Below are 24841 nucleotides of genomic sequence, written 5' to 3'. Positions count from 1 at the left end.
GGCATCATGCATGAAATGACATCACCACGAGGGACAACACTATCATAGACATGGATGATGAGTGAAACTCAGATTGGAGCGATGAAGAGGGAGAAGTGATGAAGGGGAGATGTCGTCATGTGTTTGGAGGAGCTGGGAGGAGCAGGTTGAGGGAGGATAAATTAGTCGTCTGATGGAGGCTTGGACCATTTCTCCCGCCCCCACCTCACCTCTCCTCCCCTCCCCCTCCCTGATGGATGCCACTGGGAGCCCCTCGCTCTGCTTCCCCCACCTCAACTCCTCCTGCAGGCGGCTGCCTCGACCTCACTCGGAGAAGGCTGTGCTCTACGCCCTCCTGGCCTTCGTCTCTCTGCTCACCGTCGCCCTCAACCTGCTCGTCGTCGTCTCCATCTCACACTTCCGCCAGCTCCACACCCCCACCAACACCCTGCTGCTGTCTCTGGCCGTGTCAGACCTGGTGGTGGGCCTGCTGGTGATGCCCTCCGAGGCCCTGCGCTACATGGAGACGTGCTGGCTGCTGGGGGGGCTCATGTGTGCTCTGACTCCTTACGTCTCCTACTGTCTGCTCTCTGCCTCTGTGGGGAACATGGTGCTCATATCTGTAGACCGCTATGTGGCTATCTGTGACCCGCTGCTCTATTCCTCTAAGATCACCCTGAACCGAGTTAAGATATCCATCTGTCTGTGTTGGGCCGGTTCTCTTCTCTACAACGGCTGTATCCTCGTGGGCCACTTGGGCCAGCCGGATCGCTTCAGCTCCTGCCACGGGGAGTGCGTGGTGGTCATAGACCACGTCTCGGGCATTGTCGACCTCGTGGTCACATTCGTGGGGCCCTGCACCGTCATGGTGGTCCTCTATATGCGGGTGTTTGTGGTCGCCGTGTCTCAGATGCGTGTCATCCAGCTGCAGACCGTCGCTGCCAGTCCAATCGCTAAAAAGTCAGAGAGGAAGGCAGCCAGGACTCTGGGGATTGTGATAGCTGTGTTTCTCATGTGCTTCTGCCCGTATTACTACCCCTCTCTATCAGGAGAGGGCACCTCCACTAACTTGTCATACTTTGCTGTGTTGTCTTGGGTCTTGCTGCTAAACTCCTGTATGAACCCTCTGATTTATGCTCTGTTCTACCCCTGGTTTAGAAAAGCCATCAGACTCATCCTCACACTCAGAATACTGCAGCCTCACTCCCGTAATGTCAGGATCCTGTAGATCCGTTTCTGTTTTAATGAAACATACTGTCTGGACCTGTATGTACCGATGTGTGTGTGTGTGTGTGTGTGTGTGTGTGTGTGTGTGTGTGGCAGCTCCACCTGCAGACTTTCTTATTTTGTCTCTCAGTGCTGCAGAAAGGTTATTACACATAAGAGAATGAAATTTCCTGTCATTGTGAGAAGCAGGTTTTCATAAGTTCACCGTGTCATCACATTTTACCTTTGCAGTGTAAAATCTCCACTAAAAGATTACAGGTCTGTATGATTTATTGTATTAGTATTACTCTTTATAAAATCACTGTCACTGTGATCTAACAAAACGTGCATCAGCTTATGTCAGTGTGTTGTTTTAATTCCAGCATGAGTTATGTCCTGTAGAACAATACTGTCAAATGACAAACAATAATAAACAAATACATAAAACCCTGCTAGTTTCATTCTCTGTCACGCTGCCATTCTGTTTAACATATAAATTAGTGTTGTGCAAAAAACTGCCATCTCAAAAGTCTCATCAAAAACACATGACCTATAAGTATAACACTATACTTCTGTGTATTATTCATTCATGGACTTACCCATAAGGCAGACGTTCACATATGTCGACATGAAGCAAGCCTGAAAATCAGAATGGACAAGAAACATGTTATTAAATGGCTAAAATATGAATGATAGAAAGATCCACAGATATTATGTTTGAGCTATTATACTATGCATATGTAATGCATATGAATAATGTGTCTAAACCCCCTTTTTTAAACCACTAACTTGAAGTCTATACACTTGGACACTGAATGAACCCACTCAAAGAACAGTTTCTACAATATCTGCAACAACAACAACAAGAAAGTGATGTCACACAATCACAACTTTCAAACACCCACATAGTGTGTGTATGTTTTCTTTTGTTTTTCTGTATTTGTCTTCACATAAAGGCCATAATCTGGCCTGATGAACTGATTTGCACATGTGTCCCCATCTCTGCTGATCTGAGTCCAGCTATTAATCTGGGAATGAAGTGACTGTCTTTTGCCAGCAGGTGGCGGCAGCTAGTCAGATTATACATGGCATGATTGAGTTCCTCTCTCCAGGCTGGTTGTGGTGTAGAGGATCCAGAATGTGCTGTGACTCAGCTTTGCCCAAACCACAACGCCTTCGGAGCAAACTCCCGCAGGATAAAGTATTCCTGGTGACAAACGTCTGCAGTGCTTTGTGTGTGTGTGTGTGTGTGTGTGTGTGTGTTACAGTGCAGCAGAAACCACCACACGGGTATGTACCTTTTAAATGTGGCCTCTCTGCATTACAAGGGACGGGAGTCTTTTAATTCATCAACCAGTCCCACCTCGTGTTAATGAGGACCAGGACAGCCACGGCTCTGCTCCCTGCAAGTCAAAGGTTCTGTTCAAACACTAGAGGTGACAGAAATCCTCTTTTAAAGGTTTAAAGCCCGCCGTCAATCTAAAGCAGATCTACTGTGATGTCTCACGGCGAGGCCCCGAGCTGTGCTCGCCAAACGATGAAGCCCGTCAACGTCATCCCAACAGCTTTGGGGCGCCATCGTTGACTCTGACAGCAAAGAGGTTTTCCCACGTTTTGCCGAGCACAATGGCGCCGCTGTGTGGACTTCCCTCCACGTGTGGCGGAAAAGGCCGCGCCGGAGGAACCGAGACGGATGGGAAAGGGGGAAACTGAGCCACTAATTGTGTTACTTAAGCCGGGGTTTGCTCCGTCACCCTTCAATGACATTTGCTGCCTGTTACGTTAGGGGACATGTGACTGAACACGGGCTTTGAGCCCGTTCACAAAGTTCCATTTGTACCATAACTTGGCAGCTATTTCACAAACAAAACGGGGATTATTTGTCTGTGACAGAATCCGATTTCAGATGAGCAACAGTTTGTCAGAAGATCAAGGTCAATAAATATTTTATCAGGTTTTAAATTCGCCCTTTTACCTCCCAAGGACAGTTAATCCTCTCCTCTTAAACAGACAAAGTAAATGCCATCTGGTACAGAGTTCATTTGCAAGCAGCAGGTGATTTGGTTTCCCTATTTCGACATGAAAATACCCAGCAGCCCCTCTGTCTGTTGTTGCCGCAGACGTCTACATAACGAGGTGAATCCCGGCATTGACGCGCTTCCCCCCCCCCCCTCCCTATTATCTCTAATTCTACACTTTGAGCTCACATGATGAAATGGAGCCAGCAATGATCGGAATGTGAATTTGGGTGCAAAGATTTCAACACATAAAGCGCGCTGCAAGCAGACACATGTTGTGTGCGCGCGCCGGTGTGTGTGTGTGCGCGCAGGGGTGTGTGTCTTTAATCCTTGGGAAAGGCTGGCAGTGACTGGCCCAAAAATCGGATGTTTTGTCATACGAGACGCACCTCTTTTTCCCTCTCCTGTTTCTTTCCAGTCGGTCCGTCTTCCCCATAATTTGCGCCACAGTTGTCCTGAGAGAAAAGAAGAAAAAGAGATCATATTCTAGACAAAGCTCCTGTTGCTGCTCACCTCTTCCTGCCCTCCTCCTCCTCCTCCTCCTCATCCTTCATTTGCCCACAGCCTCGGGGCACTATAGTTAAGGAGGTATGCAAACTTTGCCATTTTTAGGACCTTGAACGGCAAAAATCAGAGCGTGAAGTTGAGAGAGGGGGAAGGAGAAAGGCAGTAAAAGGCCGTTTGGAGCTGCAGGTGCGCAGCTTTATTTCTTATTATCTCACGTACACCGAGGCGTTGAAGTAGGACTCACTGAGGTGCAGAGAAAACAGCTGATGTGAAGCCGAGAGAGAGACACGGTGATGGTATTAGCAGCTCATAAAAAGGCACTTAGAGGCGCAGTTAAGCAAACTCGCACATTCATCACCTGCCGGCTGCGACTGAACACAGCTGCTCCCGTTACGAGGGGTTACAAAGACGGGACAAAGACGTCAAATCTGGGGGGTTTTTACATCTGACAGTCTTTTATTTTAGTTAAAAAATAGCCTCTCCAGTGGATTTAAATCACACGAGAGGAGGATGATGGTTGATGTTTAGAGGAAGAGTCGGTGCCAAGGCGCTGCACGCTTCTGCAGGCGCTGTGAAGCCTGCAATTTCTGGGGAGGAAAAGTGCCAGTACATACAGCTAAAACGCAGAATCATCTCTCTCAAAGCCTTCACTCCGCCCACCAGGCAGAATCCTTTCCATTCTTGCGTTTCATTTTTACATTCACTCCACTAGGACGTCTACGAGCAAGACATTCAGAACTGCTGGACACTTAACCTCCTACTACGACTCCTTTTTTTTCCTTTTTCTAAACTCGGATTTTGAAAAAGCTATTCCCTCTTTCTCCCTCTCCCTCTTTGATGCTTTTCCGAGGATCAGGCAGCCTGACAGAGAAAGTTGTGACAGATTTAGAAAGCAGCAAAAAAAAGAAGAAAAAGTCCAGAGAGAGAGAGAGAGAGAGAGAGAGACAGACGAGAGCTTTGCCCCGGAGGTTCACGAGGAAGAAACAGGAGACAGATAAAGAGGCAGGGATAATCTGAGGGAGGGAGGGAGGGAAGAGCACAGCTGGTGTGTGAAGAGAAAATAGAGATAAAGAAAAGCGAGGAGGTGCACAAGTGTGAAGGGCGAAGGAGAAGAGACGGACGAGGACAAACGAGGCTGCATAGAGGGGGAAAAAAAAAAAGAGGTCACTGATTAAAAGAGACATCCAGAGACACCTGACATCAACAGTGAGAATGGGGACGCAGCAAGACCAGAGGAAAGACCTCCTCTGAAAAAAGGAGCTGTGTTTGACACGGGGGAAGAGGAGGCGATTTTCCCCCAAATCATGTTTTATTCAGCCGATTTCCAAAATTCAAGCAACCCGCGCCAGAAGAGCAACTTCGTCCCCGGATAGAATGAAGAGAGGAGCAAAGAGATCCCCGCCGAGCCTGTGATACCCGCCTCTCCTCACTATGTGGATACCAGCTTTGTTCCTATGGATTCTTAATATCAGCAGTTTGGGCTTGGGGCAAGATTATATGGACTATTACCAAACTGGAGACATGGCCACTGAGGTGAGACACTGAATCCTCCCATCATCTGTAAAAAAAACTCTTATTCTAGGAGTCTCACTGACTTCTACAGCTTGTCTGCTATTGATTACATGCATATTCATTGGTTATTGCTCGTTATTATATTTATTTAATAGTTACACTGTTTATTTGGGAAGTATGGACTAGCAATACTCTTGCAAAATGCAAACATTTTGTCTTCTTTTGGAGTTTAGAAACTCAAACAAATCCGTAGTGGAAGAAGTAATGTCATCAGCATACAAACGGACTGATAATAGAACCTGATCCTCGTGGAATGCCTTCATCGGCCGCGTCGGGACTTGATTTGAACCCACCGGCAACTACAGAGAATGACGGCAACTGGCACGAAATTAAACGTGAAAAAGCCGCAGCTCGTTTCTGTGACGTCCATCCGTCACAGAAACAACTCCGCCTTGCTTTTCTTTGTAAGTCAGCCTCGCCGGGAAACTCATTGCTGTTCCTCTGAAGCGAAAATTGATATTTGAATTGTGGCCAAATTCCTCCTGGAAATGAATGAATGAGTCCCGACACACATTTAGTCGCCGTCGAACGAGAGCGAGTGACGAGTGCGTGGGCGTGTTCGCGGGGCAGTCGTCACTCGTCCGACATGACCTCATAGTCATGAGGGGAAAAAAACAGAGAGGGACCAAACGAAAAAGAGGATGTTTGGAGATTAGAAATCCATCCTCCTATTTCTAATTACAACCATCCACCAATATGATATTAACAGATGTCTCTAAACGAGGACCAGCCTCAAATACTACAACTTTAAAATGACACACCTGCATGAAAATATGTCTGGAAATCAGAGATTCTAAAGGACACACTGACAGCCGCACAGAAAAGGCCAGCATCGCTGCCTGATCTTTGTTTCAATACGATGCTATTTCACATTCAATGTCAAAGGTCACACATAGGCTGAGACATACGAGACGGCTGGAGGAGAGAGAAAAACCAGAAAGGGAGGAAGGGGGGGAACAAGAGAGTGAGGGGGAAAGAGAAGGAGATGAATGGAAAGGCTGATAACGCCGGATCTGGTTTCTGTTCCACCGGTCTGCTCCTTCTCCGCCTGGGAACCTAAACAACCGTGCTCGCTCCCCCGGAGGAGGAGGAATTCATAATGTGACACTCAAGCAGTCGACTCCTAGCTGACATGTAGATGCTACAGCAGCCGGCACCCCGTAAACTTTTATCTTTACTATCATTAAGAGGATGAGTCACGGTGGGAATGGTTTACAGAGCTGTTGTAAATGGAGATTTCCTGCTTAGACTTGGTCCGACGCATTAAAGCCCTGTGTAAAACAATAATAATAATGTGGGTGTTGGCTAAGCCGACAATCCCCAGTCTGTTTGGCCAACTACAGCTATATAATGCTGCATTTAAGGACTCCTCGGAAGCTCTGACGTAGGAGATTTGTCATGTGGGGGCCACATTAAAGGTGGCATGTGTAAAGATCTGGCCACGTGCATCCATACAATCTGAATTTAACGTCAGACCCTCGGGGTCTACTTCTTCGTCCTCTCAAGTTGGCCTGACTGGAGGCTCCACACTGGACACGGTAGCTAGCTCTAATGTTTTACATTGAACATTCTAACCAGACCTCACACGTTACTCCTTTAAGGAAGGCTACCGGGAAACCAAGCATTTGTAAACTGGATCAGATGCCAGCAACTTGCTCAAGGGCACCTCAGGGCAGGTATTTTTCCAATTTGATCACATTGCCGTAGGTGATATTGTTTCAATTTCATGAATGCTATTAAAGGGAAGCTAAAAAACAGGAGAAGCGAGATACAAAAGGTATAAAGAAAACTCTGCAGCATACTTAAACTACTACTCCTCAACAATGTGTGTGTGTGTGTGTGTGTGTGTGTGTGTGTGTGTGTGTGTGTGTGTGTGTGTGTGTGTGTGTGGGTGAGTAGAGGACACACATCCCCATAATAACTAACAGTAGCCAACAGCAACATGTTACAACACATTGGTAGCCGAGTGAGGTATTCACTGTTTATCCAGCTCAAAACAGCAAAGCTTACACGTTATGTTATAAACTATCTAATCGTTTTTCTGCCAAAAGAAAAAAGAAAAACACTTTCACAACATATAATCAAATCCATTTAACACGTGACCTTTAACCAAACACTTGTCTGTGTTCCAGGCTCCGGTATTGTCAGACGACCAGCACAGTTTGGGGTCAGTGACGAGTCTGGATCAGCTACTGCAGCTTCTATACCCCGAATACAGTTTGCTTCAGCAATGCCTGAGGAAGAAATCGTGGCAGGCCTCCTCTCCCCCCTCGTTTCCCACCTCCTCGGCGGGCCCTTTTGTCCACTCTGACTACGGGGATCTGTGGGATCAGCAGAGGAAGGAGCCTCTTTTCAAAGTGGACGGGGCTTTTGGAGGTAATCATGACGATGCTTTCCAAAAAAGTGCAGCGCAGTAAATGTAATATTACAAAAAAAAATCGTTTTAATGATAGCCTCTTACACTTGAGTGGAATTTCTTTGCACTGGAGACAAAAGTAGGTGGTAAATGCAATGAATGGAAGCCAAGTTGGCAAGAAGAGTGGAAAAAAAAGGCAAATTAGATACCTTTTCGGTTGGTTTCATCCCAAAAACCACTAACAACAAGACAAACCTCAAAAGCTCTCGTGTTCAGATTCAGTTACCTAATCGCATGTGTTTTCAGTCATCATGGAAGAGATCGAGCGGACCTCGTGCAAGCCCAGAGAGGTGTGCGTCGAGGTCGCCAAAGAATACCCAGAATCCAGCACTCAGTTCTACCTCCCTCGCTGCGTGGCGCTGCATCGGTGCGGCGGCTGCTGCAACAACGAGGCCAAATACTGCACCAACACAAGTCACACGCTTGTCAACAAGACGGTGAGTGCTGCAGCTGGCCCCCCTCTCTCTCTCCCTCTATTTACCACGCGGTAAGAGACGTCTTCGCACTTGAAGCTTTCAACGCTCGCTAACATTACAAGATCGCGTTGGTATTCCTCTGTTCTCACGCCTCGAACCGCCCTCGGGAACGAGGACAGGAAGCGATCTACCCCGTTGTGTAACTGACGTGTCTTTATGGCAAGCCCACCCCAACGCAGTGAGACACCCTTTGGCTGCAACTGGACATCAAGTCGGCAGTCACGCACAGTTGCACAATCATGACATCAATCCCTACACATCAGCTGAAACCACTTAGCCAGTATTATTGTAGCAGAAGAAGAGGAAACACACACACACTCCTCTGACCTTCATCTTTCTCTCCTCCACGCCAGCTGATGGAGCTGTCCCCGCCCAGGATGGACGGCTCCATGACCGTCATGGTGACCTTCGTGAACCACACTTCGTGCGAGTGCCTCCACAAGCGGCCGCTTCACTCCATCATAAGGCGAGCCGTGACGGACCACCTGTGAGTGAGAGTTTAGAGTGAGAGGTTACGCGCCGATCCCGAGTCGCTCTTCCCTGTTTCCTGTGCGTTTATAGTGCTTGTGTCTGTGCAGGTGTTCCCCGCCCGAACTCCCCTGCGCCTCCGGGTCCTTGTGGGATCCGGTGAACTGTGTGTGTGTCTCTTCAGACGCCATAAACTACTCCGAGCGAGAGACAGGTAAGTGTGGAAACTGACCCTTAAGGGGTTTAAAGACAAGTGATTTCTGCATGTTTTTTGTAAAATACTGGATACTGGAAAATTATTATTTTTCTTTTTATAATAATAAACTAAATGGGAATGATGAGGAATATTTGATTTGGCTGCAGAAAGACAAAAACAAAAGACAGAAAAACAACTAAACACAATTTTTCTTTTAAACCTACCTCTGTGTGACTTCCAGAGGCGCTGGACTCGGGTCTGCTGGCTCTCTGTGGGCCCAACAGGGTCCTGCACGAGTCCACCTGCGAATGCGTCTGTCGAAACGGACTCACCGAGGACAGCTGCGATCCAGGCTGGAAACTGGACCACAACAACTGTAAGAAGAAATATGTTGTATTATAGGCTCTCATGAATAGGGATGCCAAAATATGGTCCTTTTCTGATGATAAATACCTTTGTGTATCTGGCTTCATAAGGATCAAATTACTGTAAATACACCAAATTGCACAGAAGAGGCAAGCAACCAGGCAAGATCGAGCTAGAATGAATAAACACAGAGTTTTGGGAAGTAGGGCTTTGCGCAAATATCTCACAAGTCAGAACCTGACCCCCAAATATTTAGCAGCAGCACCGACAAAGGAGTGCAATCTGATACATCTGATCAGGTCCGGATCTAATTCACGAAGCTCTCTTTCTTCTCTCAGGTGAATGCCAGTGCGAAGGTCAAGGCGAAGGGAAGTGGTGCCCCACCGGCCAGCGGTGGGACGACGAGCTGTGCGGCTGCGTTTGCGCCGCCGAGTGTCCCGGCAATCAGCCGCTCAACCCCGACACCTGCCTGTGTCAGTGCAGGGAGAGCCCGCAGTCGTGTCTGCGGCAGGGCAAGAGGTTCAACTCCAACTCCTGCAGGTAGGCGTGCAACAAGGAATGCCGGGAGTCTGACCGCGTCATCACAGGTCAAGTTCTGCAGCTCTTTTCCTCCCTGTGGAGCGGTGCAAAAACACACAGAATGTCTCCTTTGGGGGTGAAGTTATCCCAAGTATCCACACTCCCTCACTACGGTCAAAAAAAGCATATTAAGTCAACATTTTTACCCCGCTTCTGTGTGTTATTCTTGCACTTTTTAATTGTTTCGCATTACAGAAACTGGAATTTCATTTGATTAAAGATATTTCCTTTCCGTCATCATCAAAAAAAATATAGCAATCAGCTGTTACGGTCTCTTAGTTTCTTTCTGTCTGACAATAGTGCATTCAGACACTCACGTCTGGTGTATCTTAGTTCGGTTTCCAGGTTGCGTACTGATGTACTCGGTTCTTCTTTTCGCCCTGGGAGCTCTGCGAGAGAAAGAGTGAGAACCAGAAGTTTTTTAGAGACACAGCGAGCAAACTCTCAATGGACATGTCATACATTCCAAACCCGAAAAAGAAACACTTTCTCCCTCCGTTTGCTTTTGCTCGCATGTTTCCATATGACCTTTTTTGGACACGGGGTGTCCAAAGCATTCGCCCGGCGGTCTCAGCTGCGTGTGCGTGTCGCGGTTCCCACAGCCGGGACGCTGGAGATCAACCTCCCCTGCTGACCCAGGAGGCCTCGCGGAGAGGCTGGCGGGCTGAACTTGATGACAGCGAGCAGGAACCCGGAGACGGACGGAGTGACGAGGAAAACCGCCTTCGTACGAGGGGTTTGCACTTGTGGGAAAGGTCACCGACATACACACACGGCTGACCTCCGACGGCGGAGTTGCTTCAACTTTCTCAGCTTCCTAGCAACCGATTTACACATCACAAGTCTCGACAAGCTCTTCTCAAGCTTTAACGGCGCAAAACCGATCTGAAACCAGCTCTTGTAGGATGGAGTTTTGAAAAGATGGTGCAACTCAGTCGAGCGCTTTCATGCATTACGGGATTGTTATTCAGGTATGCACAATATTCCCCACCCGCCCTTTTCTTTTTAAGTTCAACATCTGGTCACAGGAGGTGGTGGTGAACAGAAGACAACACACCTACTATGATTTTTTTTTTTTTTTTTTTTTTTTTTTTGAAGATGAGAGTTCCCAGAATTTGGCCTTACTCTTCCCCCTCTCTTGAGGGGAATACTACGCCCTCTTTCTTCTCACGCACAGAATCGTTTGATGCATGCGAAAAGAAAAAACTTGGATCGAGGGGGTGAAGATCTGAATAATAGATAATATTCATGCCAGGAGTGTATCATCTCCCCTGTGTCTTCTACTCTCAATCTCACTCTCTTTCCCTCCACCCTTCTCTCTTATGCATCTTTTTTATATTGTATATTTACTTCTCCATCTCCCCTCTCCAGCTGTTACAGGTTGCCTTGCAGAAAGCCCAGACGTGTGTGCCAGACTGACTTTTACTACAGCCACCAGCTCTGCCAGTGCCTCCCTAACAACTTGAGGCCCAATTGGAGTTAAACGACGAAGGGCAGACGGGGGGAGCAAGACTGCAGGTGAAGCCCTTCAACACGAGGCTCCAAACCTTTTGACCTTAAAACAAAAAAGGGCGATTAAAGGGGGGGCGTGTCTCCTGAAAGGCAGGAAGGACGGTGCAACTACACACACGGCGGCATCTGGAGTTTCATTGATGCCGTCTGTGCTCGGACCAAAATGAAAACCTACAAAAAAGGAGGATGAAAGACACAAAAAAGGGCCAAAAACAAGACGCGTAAAAGTGGACTCATCTCAGCCAATGACAAAATGAGGAGATATATTGGACTCGACTACCTAAAAGCATGAGAGACGGACAGGACGTGTGTGAGCAAGATAACCGTCCACCGCTCAGACGCCGCTCATGTCTGCGTGAAATGGAAAGTGGAATAAATAACAGACCAGACTTTTTTTTCCTGCGTGTGTGTGTATGGATTATTATGGATTGGCAGTCTTGAGAGGTTGAAGGATTTATTTAGCAAAAATCATGTAACGTTACGTTGCCGGGGGGGCCTTATATTCCCTCTTTAAGCAGAGGTGGAAATGATGACAGTATGTTTTGATGATCCGAAGCACCAGAGGCTGTTTTCCGACATGAACATTATTATTTTAACGACTACACCGAAAGGAATGGAGCGATGCTCTTGTTGCGGCGCAGATTTTTTATTTAGGTTGGTGCAGCTTCCTCCAAGCCTTTTCATTTTTTTTTCTAAGAGAGAAGAGGTGTAATGCCAGATTCAAATTAAACGCTAATTCCAACACTCCCAAGCAGCTATTATATTCACCAGTTTCTACTTGCCTCTAGCGTGGTGCTGCTCTTTGAAGATTGTATTTAAAGCTGATCTTCGGAAGACGAAATCGATGTAAGATACTGTATTTGAGTCACTATCATTACTAAATATTGTTGTGCAATTAAAGTATTTACATGTCTTTCTGCTCCAGCAGCTTTAATTATTATGGAGAATTTTAATTATGCCTTTTTTTTTCTTTTTTTTTGCCTGCACTGCAAGATTGATTTCAGGCTCAACTTTAAATAAAACAAACGTATTTTAGGTCCGGAAATACAATTAATGATGGGATGTACTGCAGATGATTGTAGTGTTTGTCAAAAAAATTCATTATCAGGCTACTATTAAAGTAGCTGTGAAGTATTCATTAAAAGCTGTCTGATACGTTTGTGTGCCTGTTCTGTAAATGTTGATTATGTTTTTCTTAAAGGGTACACTGGCAGCAACATCCTGCTGTATGTCATATTAAAAAACAATTATTTTATTACCTACAAATAGTAGGTCTATGCAAAATGTGGTTAAAATCCATTCCAAGTAATATGTGTTATTGCAGGTTGTAAATCTTCTGCATGTTCTTCCCCCAAGAAATATAATACACGAGTTTGGAAATGTGTCACTGCTCCTTTAACATCAACAATCGCATGTAAGCTTCCCCCGGCAACGAGAGGATGATGAATGTTGCGTTGCTCGTGTTTCACATGGGGACGATGGAGTGAAACGTACCCAGAATCCTTCAGCTGACACCTTCGGGTGGGGAACTTGACTCTTCCTCCGGATCTCCCGTTTCTTCCTCAGCGGGTCTCTCTCTCTTCCTGTGTCTGCGTCTACCACAATAAACAATATTGACTCAGATGGGAAACAAAGAGATCCCCTTTCTGTCTGGCCTCTGTGACCGTCTGCCTGTCTCATCATTAGCAGATTACAGCGTTTGATAATCAAACATGTTATATTTCTGGCGACTACAACATGAACAAACCAGGTAAATGACAAAAATTGTCAGAAAATTACCCTGAACTGTCGCTGAAGTTTTGGGCGGCGAGTCTGAGCCCGAGGCTGCAGTGGGGGTGGGGTGGTGGATGGGGGTGGGGGGGTGCTCCGAGTGCAGCTGTGGGTTCAGCTCCTTTTCAAATCACACAATCAAAAAGTAATTGAAACTCAAGTATTTCAGTCACAGCTACAACCCTTTATTGCCGGGTTTTTGCGTGCGTTGCGACTGGGTTCCTCCTTCTGGTTTTAGCTTTTAAGTAGTTTCCCATGTTGGACTGGAAACTAACTTAAAAACTAGAATACATTTTACACGAGATGAGGATTCATCTATTTCTTACTTTCAGAATAAAGTGCTCTTCCCGTCGATGAAAGTGCACGTTTCCCACGGTACATTGAATATCATTTTGAAAAGGCAAGATCCCATTTGAAATATGTTTTATTAATTACTTCAAGAACAAAATATAAACCCAGCTCCGACATCCCCCTCCCCACCCTAATATAATAAGCCGTTGAAACTCTTCAAATATTTACAAAAGATAGAAAATGAAACATAAATAAATAGAACCTGCTGCTGCTCATGAAAGACTGGTACGGCCTCCCGGTAACACTTACAAACTGTGGCTGATATGACTTTCCTCTTTCAAGGAAGGAGAATATTCATCCTAAAAGAGAAATCACAATGTTTCCATGGTCTTGGACACGTCAGTAGAGATAAAAATCTATGTTTAGGTGAGAAAATAGAACATGAGCCAGCAGCTCCAATGTCACACTAGCCAACTGCACATGATCAGTGACAAAAAAAAACAGTAAAATATTAGTGGGACACTGGCACATTTTGTGGTTGGTAGTAGTTATTGCTAAAGGAAATACAGCTTGATGACTGTGATTGGAAGTCAAGGCGTTCCTCCAGTGTGAAATACAGCAGAGCAGCTTTGTATGTAAAAGTATTTCTGTCGCAAAAAAACAAACAAAAGCATAAAAAGCGAATGTTTGCAAGAGTAAAAAAAAACAAATCTGTTAACATAGAGGTTGGTGCAAAGTGACCCCTACTGGTTACTCGTGGTGATGACAAGCACAGACCTAATCAAGCCCATAGGGATTTAAGGAAATACAATTAGCATTTAAACAAGAATTTTACACAACATTTTCCTCAAAGAAGACTCTGTTACAGCGACCTTACAGCTTTCAAAGTTTAGAAAATAGCATGATTTTTAGATGCTTCATTCATTGTACAATCCCCATCACTTTGAGAGTTTAAGCAGAAAGAAATCGAGAAATCTTATGAGAAGAGTGCAAAAAGCAAACAATGGTGTTATATGGCTTACTGATGTGGAAAAGTATGTATCCTAATAATAGCAGGAGCAGCCTTGTCATCAGTTTTTTTTTTTTTTTCACAGCTTTCAAGAGTCCAGTCTTTAAGCCACAGTTATTAATCTCCATACCAGGTGAAGCAGCTGGAAGCAGCACGGCGGCTCCAGATCAGGCACTTCAGTACTGACTTGGTTCTCGTCTAGTGACTGGCTGTCTCGTGTGTTCTGGCCGCTCCTGGGCCCTGCAGGCTTACAGGCACATGCTGCAGTGAAAGTCAGGTGACCCCTTCCCAGTTCTCCGTCTCCACAGGCACGAGTCGTAGCCGCTGGAGTGGAGAACGAGTCATCCAGACAGGGCCCTGATCCGTTGAGGTATGATCCGTCAGGGGGGGGGCTCCACGCAGGTCCACAGGTCAGTTTAATACGAGTCCAAAAGGCCAATTCACTTTGGCGTGAGTAGTCATGTTAAACTGTTTCCTGAAACAAGAAAAAGAGATAGAAAAAATGACACACTACCACATAACACTGTGCAACAACTCTTGCATTCAACATTGACTCACCCTCATCCTCCGAGTCAAAGCCAAAGAGGTCTGAGCACTTCTGCAGCTGGAGGTGGCTCTGCAGGTCGTCGGCACTGTTGAACGTAGCGAAACAGTTGGCACAGCGTCGTCTCTGCAGGGCCTTCGTCACGTGGTTGTGCTGAGGAGGCGGGCTTCTCGGAGACGACGGCTGCTGCTGCTGCTGCTTCCTTCGCTTTGGCATGGTGATGTACTTTTCATCCAGGTACGCTGTGGGCGGCGGACGCATGTACGGCTTGCTACTATACCCTGCAAGAACGTCCTTCAACACGGGGGTTTTCGCCTCTTCCCTGGCTGCTTGTCCGTTCGTGATGACAGTGTAGCCGAGGCTGCTCGTTTTCCCCTCTTCGTCTGCCACCTCTGCTTTCCCCTCAGCGAGCGGTCGGACTTCAGTCTTGGATTTGGTCTCAGACGGCGATTTAACGCCCTGATCTTTGCATTTTTTCTTCACAATCTTTGTGTCACCTTCTGTATGAACACTTTTGCGCTTCTTGTTAGCTTTGCTGGGGTCTGACTTTTTCGTAACGTGAGATTTCTTGGATTTCTGCATGTTCTCTTCGGTGGCAGTGGGTGGAGAAGTCTTTTCATTTAGGCCGCCGGCCGTGGCGGCGGGGACGGGGGAACCAGAGCTGTCAAGTGTGGCGTCCGTTGTTGCGTCTTTTGCTTTTCCTTCCACATCAGGAGAGCTATCCGATGCTTTAGCCTCAACCTGTGGGTCCACAGATTTTAGCGTGGCTTTCTTTTTGTCTTTGAGCTTCTTCTTGTCCTCTTTTCTATTAAAGTCCTTGTGCTTCTTATTTGTCTTGCCTGAGTCTGAAGAAGCAGCATGAGGACGCTTTTCTCTCTTTGCTTCTTTTTTCACGAGTGATTTCTTTGCTTTTCCTGCCGCCGGTAGCTTCTGTTTTCGCTCTCCTGAGGTGATGGATGGTGCAGTTCCCACATCTAAACTGCTAGCTGGGACAGCAGGAACAGAGTTACCAGAGCCACTTGGCGTCGAGCCCGAGTTTTCCACCTTTGCTTTTTCCTCCCGTTCTTCGAGAGGACATGATTTCTCTTTCTTTGCGTTTGCTTCGCCATTCGCCACCTTGTGCTTCTTTGACTTGCTGGAGTCTGAAGAAGCAGTTTGGCCGCCGCTTTCTTTCGGGGCGGCGCGTTTTTTCACTCTGTGTACGTTCTTTGCTGTTAACTTGTGTGTTTTGTCTGCTAAACTGTGAGCCGTCACAATAGCTGTAGAGGAATTATGTGAAACCCCCTTGTGTTTAAGGTGATTCTTCTTCAACTGCTTGCTGAATGATTTCGTTTTAACCACATCTCGGACCTGCTGAATAGTTTCTCCTTCGTTTGACTCGTTGCTCACATTTGAGGCCTCTGCTGCTTTCGGGAGGCTTTGAAGTGGAGCGTTTTTTTCCACGATTGTTTGATTGTTTTGACCAGTGGTGGTGTTTTCATCATGCACAGGTTCTTTTGGCTTAGGAGGACGCCCTCTTCTTTTAGGACCTTTTGTGTTTCTTTTGACCTGCTTTTTCTTGAACTTGTACCTCGCTTTAATATCCTGCCTTACCAATGATTGTGTATTTGTTACTTTTCTTAACGTTTGCCTTAATCTCAGAATAGGGCCAGTGGGCGGCGTGGAGGTGTCCTTGTTGGAAAGATTCTTCAACACGTGTGAATCCTTGGTCCTATTTCTCTCTTTTGACTCCTCAGATGCCCCGACGGTGGCAGGAAGTGAAGCCTGAGCGTGTTTCCCCGTTGATGAGATATCGGCAGCTTCTTCTCTTGATTTACATGCAGCCTTTACACTCTCAGTCTTATTTACAGCAGTTGTGTTTTCTTCCTCTTGGCTCTGTTTGTCACTCGTTTGTTCACTTGTGTTCTTGTCTGATTTCGTGAGTTTGGAACCATAGTGCTCTCTTTCGTGAAGGTTCAGTGCCCAGAGACAAATAAATAGTTGAGAACAACCGGGATGGCAGCACACCGCCTGCAGTGGATTGTGCCTTCTGGTATGGCGCCTCGTTTCTATTCCAGTTTTGAACCTGGCAGCACATCCCTGATGAAGGCAAGGGTGCCGGGGAGTGAGTCTGTGTCGCTCAACGTGGTGCTGAAAGTGTTCGAAACTCCACATAACCCTCATGCAACAACTACATTTGCTGTTGCCTACACGGAACGCCAGCTCTAAAGGTTTGACTTCCCCGTAGTGATCTTCCAGAACATGGTAAAGGAGCGCGACGCGGTTTTTCGACAGGTCTGTGAACCAGCCGCAACCGTCTGCGGGACAGCAAACTCTCTCTTGTGGCTCCGCGTTTCTCTCCTCAACGACGGTGTCGCTTTGTTTGGAGGCCATCTTCAGGATCTGCATTGATTCGGTCTTCTGGGAGCGGTTGAACTCTTCGTCCACCTGCTCCGATGTTGCAGAGGAATCCATCGCTAGATCTTGGTTTTTTTGCAAACTGGAATCCTCAGTCCGATCCTCTGTTCTTCCTTGAGAAATCTCCTGCTGTGCAAGTGGCTGCTTAGCTTCCGAGGTCACGGTTTCCTTTTCCGGCCCGTCGTGTCCTTTATTTTTGCCAATATGCCCGTTGACCTTGTGAACAGGAATTGTATTATTAAGGTGCTTTGATGAGTCGTGTTTCTTTTCATGTAAAGATTGAGCCTCCGCTGCCTTGCCATTGGATCTCAACCGTCTGGACCCAGATGGGGTTGAATGTGGAAGGCTAGCTGATGTGGGACCATCTGGAGACTTCCTCGGCCTCCCACTACTACGACGCACAGAAGAGACATTTGTGGTCTTTGCCGCGGCGGAGGTCTTCCGTGTGGAGACCTCTTTGGTCTCTTGGTCATTGTTCCCAGCTAACTCTTTGCTCCTCTTTAGCTTCTCAATATGGTCAGACAGATGCATCATTGCCAGAAGATCGTCTTTAAACATCGTCCGACAGAACATGCACTCATCTTTACGATAATGGAACATGGCGTGCGCTACGACACGACTTCCCTTAAAGACCTTGTTGCAGAAGGTACAACAGAACTCCAACTTGGATTCGTCAGATTCTGGCAAGTCACTGTTTTCTGAACCACTATCCTGAGTTGCCTCTTCTTCCCCTTGCACATCAGCCAATAAAGATTTACTTCCAGGTGTGTAGGAAGACTCCGTCTGAGCTGGCTGTTTGTGATTCTCCAGATCTCGAGTAAGTGCCTCAGGTGAAAGTTCAGTAACCATTTCTGTTACTAATGTCAGAGCAGATATGTCATTTATACTGCCTTGATCTGTAGGAGTACAAGTAGTGACCATTGTTCCTCCACTTGTATCGTGGGCACAAGGCACGGCTGTAACGTTCACCTCAGAAATGTTGCCGAAAGCAGTGAGCGCCGCTGAGGTGTCTCCTTTCGCTTGGGCGATGACATTTTTCCCGGTTTCAGCCTGAGAAGAGATTGACTTTAGTCCTTGCCTTCCATCTCTAAGAACATCTCGACACTGTGAGGTTGTGGGATCATTTGAGACTGGAGGGATTTTATCAGTAACTTCCATCTGATTGTTGTCCACAGGTGAAGTTTGCAAAACCTCAGCCAAAGTTGTGGTTTTTGAGGCATCTTTAACAGCTTTAGAGGCCTTTTCCATTCCTGGGGTCACTGTAGCAGCTGTTGAGGCAATAGTGACTTTCATCTCAACAGCAGACTCGTCACAGAGCTCTCTTGCCGAAGCTATCGTTTGAGCTTGCAGGACCTTATCCAAGATTGGAGCTTCTGTAATTTCAGCAGACTTTTCACATAGCTCTCTTCCAGAAAATGTCTTTCGGGAGACCGCTTTTGTAGCTTGAGCTTCAAGGACCTTTTCGAAAACTGGGGATTTTGTAACTTCAGCTGCTGCTGGTGTCTGAGAGGTAATCCCACCTTTCATCTCGGCGTCAGACTTTTCACAGAAATCTCTCTGTGGATCTTTTGGCGGACTTCCTTGCACAGAAGAGCGTGTGATCGTTGATACCGAGCCCTGAATATTCGGCCCTTTGCCTTTCCCTTTCTGCCGCCGAGCATAACAGTGCAGCTGTTGTGCAAACATCGCCGCATCCCGCGCTCTGAGAATCACCTCCTTGCGGTGTACAGTCTTCGCAGGCTGTGACGTGGCAGGAAGCTTCACTGTCGGTCTGTAAAAAAGCACTTGAGGGAAACCTCTCTGTCTGTTGCAAGCGTCCTCAGTAAACGTTCCCAGTTCGTTGTCTGGTAGGGAAAGCTCAAGAATTACTTGTGGAAATGTGGCTGGTTTAACAGATTCCAATGAAAAGCCCTTCTGGTGCCTGCTGTTTTCCCTCACCATTAAATGAGAAGGATTTGCACTGTTCTTGAGCTCAATGTTTTCAGACCTCTTCACGACATGATGTTTCGACCCATGCTTTTTGATCTTCTGAAGATTTTTCTTGCCAGGATTTCCCGAGTCTTCCAGAAGCCACTTGGGTTTTCTAATCCGCCGTTTTGGTGGGTTCTTCTCCGAGAGTCGTGTAGCGCGTCTAAGTTCTCCGCGACCAACGCCGGCTACATTGTCCTGTAGTCTCTCTAGCTGCCAAAATGAACGCCTCAAAGGTTCAGATGATGACCCTTGGTTGCCTTTCTTCCTTAGAGTGTAGTCAACATTTAGCCGTGTTTTGCCTGGGCTCCCCTTTAATCTCTTGGATGCCGTGTCGGCACCCTCTTTATGATGTCTGTCGTCTTTATGGTGCCGCTTTTTAGCCACTGCACCCTTACTTCCTTTCTGACATACTGATGACCTTGGTCGGGATGTGGGTTCTTTGGCACAATAGCTCAGGATCCATTTGTCCTCCATGATTTCTTCCAGGGCTCCGCTAACCACCTTCCCACTCATCAGCTTCAAACAGTTGGTCCGCAAAGCGATGAGGTTCCAAAACTCTGGGTCAAAATACAAGTCCTTCTTCATTATCTGAAGAGAGAGAGAAAAGCAAATATTTTGGTGTCAGAATATGGTAAAAAAATAATTAAAAAAAAGACCAGAAACTATACTTTTTCTCTGTCATGACTTGTTTACCTGTAGGGTTTCAAAGCGAACATGATTTCTGATGGGGCTGCGCTCCACGTGGTACTCCTGATCAGGATGCATGTAAAGTAGGTACACCATCTTGTAGGCCTCAACAGTGCGTTCAAGGAAGAAGACAAGAAGAGCGCATGCCCGGGAGACCTCCAGGTCATTGGGTAGCAAGCCGGCGATGGTTTTGTAGATCAGGGACTTGGTGATGACATCGCAGGGAAGGCAAGACCCCAGGGCATTAGCGCAAAGCTCCACACAGAACTGAACACCATCTTCACCCAGCTAGTGACATACAAACAAAAGGGAAACCATAAATTTGTTGCATCTTAACAACAAATTTACTCAAATTTAAAATCATATATAAAATTATAAAACACACTGCAGTTTAAATGTCCATCTCACCTCTTGCAGTATGGCTCTGATGAACGGGAAGATTGAGTTGACATTGGTGGCAGACAGAATCAGCTGATTAACCTCCTCAAGCAGAGCTTGCTTGGATGTATTCAACCGACTGTGAAGTTTAGTCCATATGAAGACAAGATCACTGCAAACAATAGAGTTTAAATCGTCTTTACTTGAATGGGGAGGCCTCCGGTTATAAACTGACTTGTCGTTGCATTAGCATCGGTTTCTTACCACAAATAATACATGTCTCCCCTGCGGAGCTGCTCAGAAAGAAAGGCTCTGCTGAGGTCCAGTAGCAACTCATCCTTTTCTTCACACTCCAAACTACAGATGAGATGAATTGCATCTTTACCATTAAATTCCGCCACCTGAAAAATCAGAATGAAAGCATCCGTTTAGGCCAAAGACAGTTCCAATAGATTACATTTTGGTATAATTGTGTGGTAGCTAAGCAACAGTATCAGACGTTTGACTGAAAGACTTCAAATTCGACAGTCACTCCACCCACCTCTTTATGTAGGCGGTCATGCTGTGAAGTTTTGAAAAGCCACGTGAGGTAGACCTGGAGGAAGAACAAGTGTTGTCCTGCTATGGAATGACAAGCACAACACTTAGCCAGAGCCATAGCCTCGCTGACCCGCTCACAGGATAAGAGGTAGCGCACCCGGAGCTCAAAGAACACCGGCAGTTCAGAGCTGATGCACCCGTCCACTGAAGCAGAGTTAAGAAGCCAGAAGAGAGAGAAACGTGGTTTCAGATGACTTTGATAAGGTGTCGGAGATTCACAGGAAAGAAACAAGGAACAACAATTGAGGATAAATGATTCTGTTACCTACCTTCACTCTGAGGTAAACTGGACTCACTGAGGATTGACTGTAAGGCTGGGCCGGCCCAAAGCCCACCTCCCTGTACCAAACGCTCCACCTGAAGCAAGGGAACATTCTGATGCCTCGCAAGGGCCAAGTGACATTCCTGGAAGAGCAAGGAGACTTCTTAATTAACACATTAAGAGTGCCATCATCCCTTGTTACTGTAATGTTGCTGTTGAGCAGATGATCTGCACGTCACGCTCACCTGAAATGTGACAGTGAATTGTTTCAGCGGCTCCTGATGGAAGTCCTTCTGGTCAAAGAACAGCAGCAACTCAAAAACACTCCTGTGACGAGGAGATCAAAATAGTTTCGACTCCCATCCAACAGTTTAAACCTAACTTTATAACTTTAATCCGAGTATGCACAGAAATCAAACCCTTTGTGTGGATGTTCAAACACTGGCTGCGATAGAGAACGAGAGGAATGCACTTGATTGAGAAGCTGAGGGGAACCCCGGGGAGACGGCATGGAGGATTTATGGATGGATGGGATATGGTCAACGGCTGGTGGCGTGCCAGGGGTTTTCTGGCTCACAAATTGAGTTCCTCGTGCCAAGGACCACAATCAACGTTCAACTCGACAAATGTCCCCGAAGATGCAAGACTACTTCATGGTTGACAAATGTATACAAAGAAAGGTTTTACTTCTTGCATCTGTGAATACTCTTGTTTTCTGTACACAGTTGTTTCTTTCCTCCGAGTATGATGACACTGACGAGTGAATTTAAGTGATTTGACCATAATTATTTCAAAGCACATTTGTGTTTTACGACAGTTCCCTCAGGGAGCAAAAACGTGTTTCATTCATTCATTCACACATTTAAACTGATGTGAAGCTTGGACTCTGATAAAGGAGAAAAACACAACAGTATAAGATACTCCCAGTCTACTTTCTCTCTGAAGGAAATATTAAAGTGAGATGTTTTGGCATAAATCAGCAAATTTGGATGTTCAGGTACAATAATTCCAACAAGAATTGTTAACAATGCCCTTGTCGACACAGTCCTACTGTCAACTAGCATGCGGTTATGACTAGTGGGTAAACTTGAGCTAGCATTAGTGATAAGATAAGTCACAATAACACGTTATGTGCCGTACAGTACAAACTTGACATTCTTTTATGGCTCTCACAGACATCACTGGACTGGCATGAAGGTGAACCAAAGGCTAAGTGCAGCTGTATGTGGCCTCTACCATTCTCAGTTGCATAGACATAGCAACAGCACATGTGATTCAGATGGAGTGGTATTACCTGAATAAACACCTAAAGTTTGCTCTCAAAGAAGGTATTTCTAGCTTCACTCTACACTCCTAAAATCCAGAGATGGTAGCAGGAGGAGTTCCAACATGAAAGCCTTGTGCTGTAGCTCCATCATTAGCACACTGTTTAAAAGCAGAAGGTAAAATCTATGGCACCGACTTTTGGGAGGGGTGTGTGTACTTACAAGGCCAGGCTGCTGAGCGTGTGGAGCACATGATCACAGTTTGGTGTGAAGAAAATGGAGGCTCGAGCAAAGTAGCAGAGGGCTATCTCAAGGATCCTGAGCTGAGGCAGCGGCACCTGCCAGCGAGAGGCATACTTCTCCACCAGCTGCACGGAGAAAAGACAAAACAGAGACAAGATTACAAGGACAGTCTGCGTCATTTAGCACATTTATGTCTGTAGGTACAGTGGTGATGAGGCACGGACGAGCCTCAGCCTAGTGGCATTCACGCAATGTGACCAAACACCGACCATTCTGAGCTGCAATCACAAATCTACTTTGATACTTAACTAGAATGCGATTTAAAGACTTTCAAATATTAAGTATTTTCTACATTTTATGCAAAAACTTTGGGATTTGGACTGTTGATCGGAGAAGAGACCTACAACAAATCCCTGTGTTTGGTAGAAAGCATTAAAAACCAAAAGAAAACAGGCCACCACCTGACGCATTGGTCATCCCTACACCAATTAATACATGGGAATACCACGTCTTATTTTACAGTGCTCACATCAAAATACTTATTGTGACAGAAGAACTGGTACAGACATAGTTTCTGACTGACACTTATAGAGTGTGGCACAACAATTCAGTGCAACTATACGCAATTCTTCAAATCTGACCTGTCAAATCCCTAAAATGCAACAAGCTTATGTTGCCCTCTAATGGTGGAGGACCAGAACAACACCCTTGTCCAAATCGTGTGAATGTTAGCTGTCAACAGTGTTCATCAATAGCACTTATATTCCCACTAAATGAGAAATAGACTAAGTTATGACGCAGCACAACTCAATTCACATGCATGTGTTTTCACACAAAGCTAAACCCTTTAAATGTTAAAGTTTTAATATTATATCAATAGGTGAGTAACATAGAAAACGAATTTGGATTTGTCAACAGGAAACCCGTAGACTAGTCTATTTTCCTATTTTATTTATTAGGCTATAACAATGTTCATGATTCTCTTCAGTGATTTACCAACAATGACATTTAAATCCACTTTTACCACGAGATAAACTCTTTTTATTCATCTGACGTTGCAGCATCACAATATCCAGCGAGGACATCTTGTGACACCAGTTATATTATGTGGCGTCACTACTGTAAAGCTTAATTTACTGTCGCATGTCCCGTTGCTGCCGGTTAAGACATAACGTTAATTAGCCGTATTCGAAGTTTCACTTCTGAGTAAATACTTCCACAATACAGCCTAATTGCATAACAAGATTAAGTTAGAGGATTGCTAACGTCATCTTAAGTCCTTACTAGTTAAAAATTATTAGCATACGCGTTGCAAACGCGCGATAAAAAGTTGGTAAACAGTAGTTTGGTAAACATTCAACGTTACTAACTAAGCTAACTTAAATTCTGGGCTAGCTAGCCTGAAACGGTTAGCCGAGCTAGCGTGCTAGCCGTGCAGTGTAACAACCATTGTGAACAAAGTGATTTACTGGGTCTGACGCTTCGATAGCGTCAACTGAATGCGAGGTTGGGTTATCAGACATAACGTTTAAAAAGGCGCTACGCCAAAGCATTTCTTTTTTTTTATAAGTCACCGCGACTCGTCAACTACATGCTAACGAGGCTAACGGCTAACGCTAGCCCATGTAGCGGCCAGTTCTGGGGGAGGGGAGTCGGCTAATATGTGCGCTCCTATCTTCGACAACAAGCCCCTGTCAACAACTTCAGCGACGGCTCCTTACCTGGCAAAACTCGGAGCAGAACGGTTTGCTGTCGGCTCGCAGTTCGTCGCTTGAGTAACGGCTGAACAAACTCTCCAATTGTTTTTTGAGCCCCTCTAACTCGTACACACTGCCCTCCTCCGCCATACTGCCCGTCTAGCCTTGCTCGTAGCCGCTACCACACAACACATACATCGCAACGGCATTGACAGCGCTGATTGGACGTTGCCAACGTAAAGGGACTCGCTCCTTTAGCGACGCGGTGTGCACCAGCGGCGGCTCTCGCGAGGGCGGAGCCAGGGCTGCTCAATTAAAACAGATTGCCTCGTATTAAGCCCCGCCAACGCGGTACCAAGGGTAGACCATTACATGCCCACAAACCACACATGGCAGACACAAACACAAGCGCGTTAATGACCGTTAATAATT

At 46.1% G+C, this 24841-nt stretch overlaps 2 protein-coding genes, 1 long non-coding RNA gene and 1 pseudogene across 6 annotated transcripts; 2 read left to right on the top strand and 2 right to left on the bottom strand.

Moving 5' to 3' along the window:
- The first annotated feature begins 232 nt into the window (after positions 1-232).
- LOC311009740 (trace amine-associated receptor 13c pseudogene) lies at positions 233-1207 on the top strand (annotated as a pseudogene). Its single transcript has one exon. The product of its transcript is annotated as a trace amine-associated receptor 13c pseudogene (transcript).
- Positions 1208-2482: 1275 nt separating this feature from the next.
- Positions 2483-9536, bottom strand: LOC311009727. The gene is made up of 5 exons (XR_014596684.1): positions 9292-9536; positions 9063-9212; positions 8502-8659; positions 3593-3658; positions 2483-2588 (listed from the first exon to the last, which is right to left on the bottom strand). It is a non-coding gene; the product is annotated as an uncharacterized lncRNA (long non-coding RNA).
- LOC311009722 (vascular endothelial growth factor C-like) lies at positions 4333-12918 on the top strand. 2 transcript variants are annotated; one of them, XR_014596683.1, is made up of 8 exons: positions 4333-5243; positions 7415-7658; positions 7945-8135; positions 8528-8661; positions 8753-8856; positions 9080-9214; positions 9543-9819; positions 10093-10156. XR_014596683.1 is itself a non-coding variant. In XM_084004071.1 (8 exons), the coding sequence occupies exons 1-8, from the start codon at positions 5142-5144 to the stop codon at positions 11264-11266; spliced, it is 1224 nt and encodes a 407-aa protein (XP_083860197.1). In that variant the 5' UTR covers positions 4341-5141; the 3' UTR covers positions 11267-12918. The 2 variants fall into 2 exon arrangements, 1 of the variants encoding a protein (XP_083860197.1); XM_084004071.1 differs by lacking the exon at positions 10093-10156 and adding an exon at positions 11155-12918 and having other exon boundaries at positions 4341-5243; positions 9543-9744.
- On the bottom strand, positions 9755-24660 carry LOC311009720 (uncharacterized protein). 2 transcript variants are annotated; one of them, XM_084004069.1, is made up of 13 exons: positions 24434-24660; positions 22692-22837; positions 21450-21531; positions 21212-21347; positions 20884-21086; positions 20607-20743; positions 20373-20514; positions 19971-20252; positions 14924-19865; positions 13075-14840; positions 12790-12890; positions 10101-10172; positions 9755-9817 (listed from the first exon to the last, which is right to left on the bottom strand). In XM_084004069.1, the coding sequence occupies exons 1-10, from the start codon at positions 24557-24559 to the stop codon at positions 14824-14826; spliced, it is 6213 nt and encodes a 2070-aa protein (XP_083860195.1). In that variant the 5' UTR covers positions 24560-24660; the 3' UTR covers positions 9755-9817; positions 10101-10172; positions 12790-12890; positions 13075-14823. The 2 variants fall into 2 exon arrangements, with proteins under 2 accessions (XP_083860195.1, XP_083860194.1); XM_084004068.1 differs by lacking the exons at positions 9755-9817; positions 10101-10172 and having other exon boundaries at positions 11398-12890.
- Positions 24661-24841: the final 181 nt, after the last annotated feature.

Source organism: Eutrigla gurnardus (assembly GCF_963514095.1).
Source record: "Eutrigla gurnardus genome assembly, chromosome: 24".
In the NCBI taxonomy this organism is placed as follows: Eukaryota; Metazoa; Chordata; class Actinopteri; order Perciformes; family Triglidae; genus Eutrigla; species Eutrigla gurnardus.
The sequence above is the reverse complement of the archived record's forward strand: the minus strand, read 5'-3'. Positions and strand labels throughout refer to the sequence as shown.

Excerpts from the sequence above, each read along its gene's own strand:
- LOC311009722 (XM_084004071.1), top strand. The coding sequence starts at position 5,142 with ATGTGGATACCAGCTTTGTTCCTATGGATTCTTAATATCAGCAGTTTG. Across the intron at positions 8,662-8,752 it reads CGAGCCGTGACGGACCACCT|GTGTTCCCCGCCCGAACTCC; the intron begins GTGAGTGAGAGT and ends GTGTCTGTGCAG. Across the intron at positions 9,215-9,542 it reads GAAACTGGACCACAACAACT|GTGAATGCCAGTGCGAAGGT; the intron begins GTAAGAAGAAAT and ends TTCTTCTCTCAG.
- LOC311009720 (XM_084004069.1), bottom strand. The coding sequence starts at position 24,559 with ATGGCGGAGGAGGGCAGTGTGTACGAGTTAGAGGGGCTCAAAAAACAA. Across the intron at positions 20,744-20,883 it reads ATGACCGCCTACATAAAGAG|GTGGCGGAATTTAATGGTAA; the intron begins GTGGGTGGAGTG and ends CTGATTTTTCAG. Across the intron at positions 20,253-20,372 it reads TCAGAGCCATACTGCAAGAG|CTGGGTGAAGATGGTGTTCA; the intron begins GTGAGATGGACA and ends GTATGTCACTAG.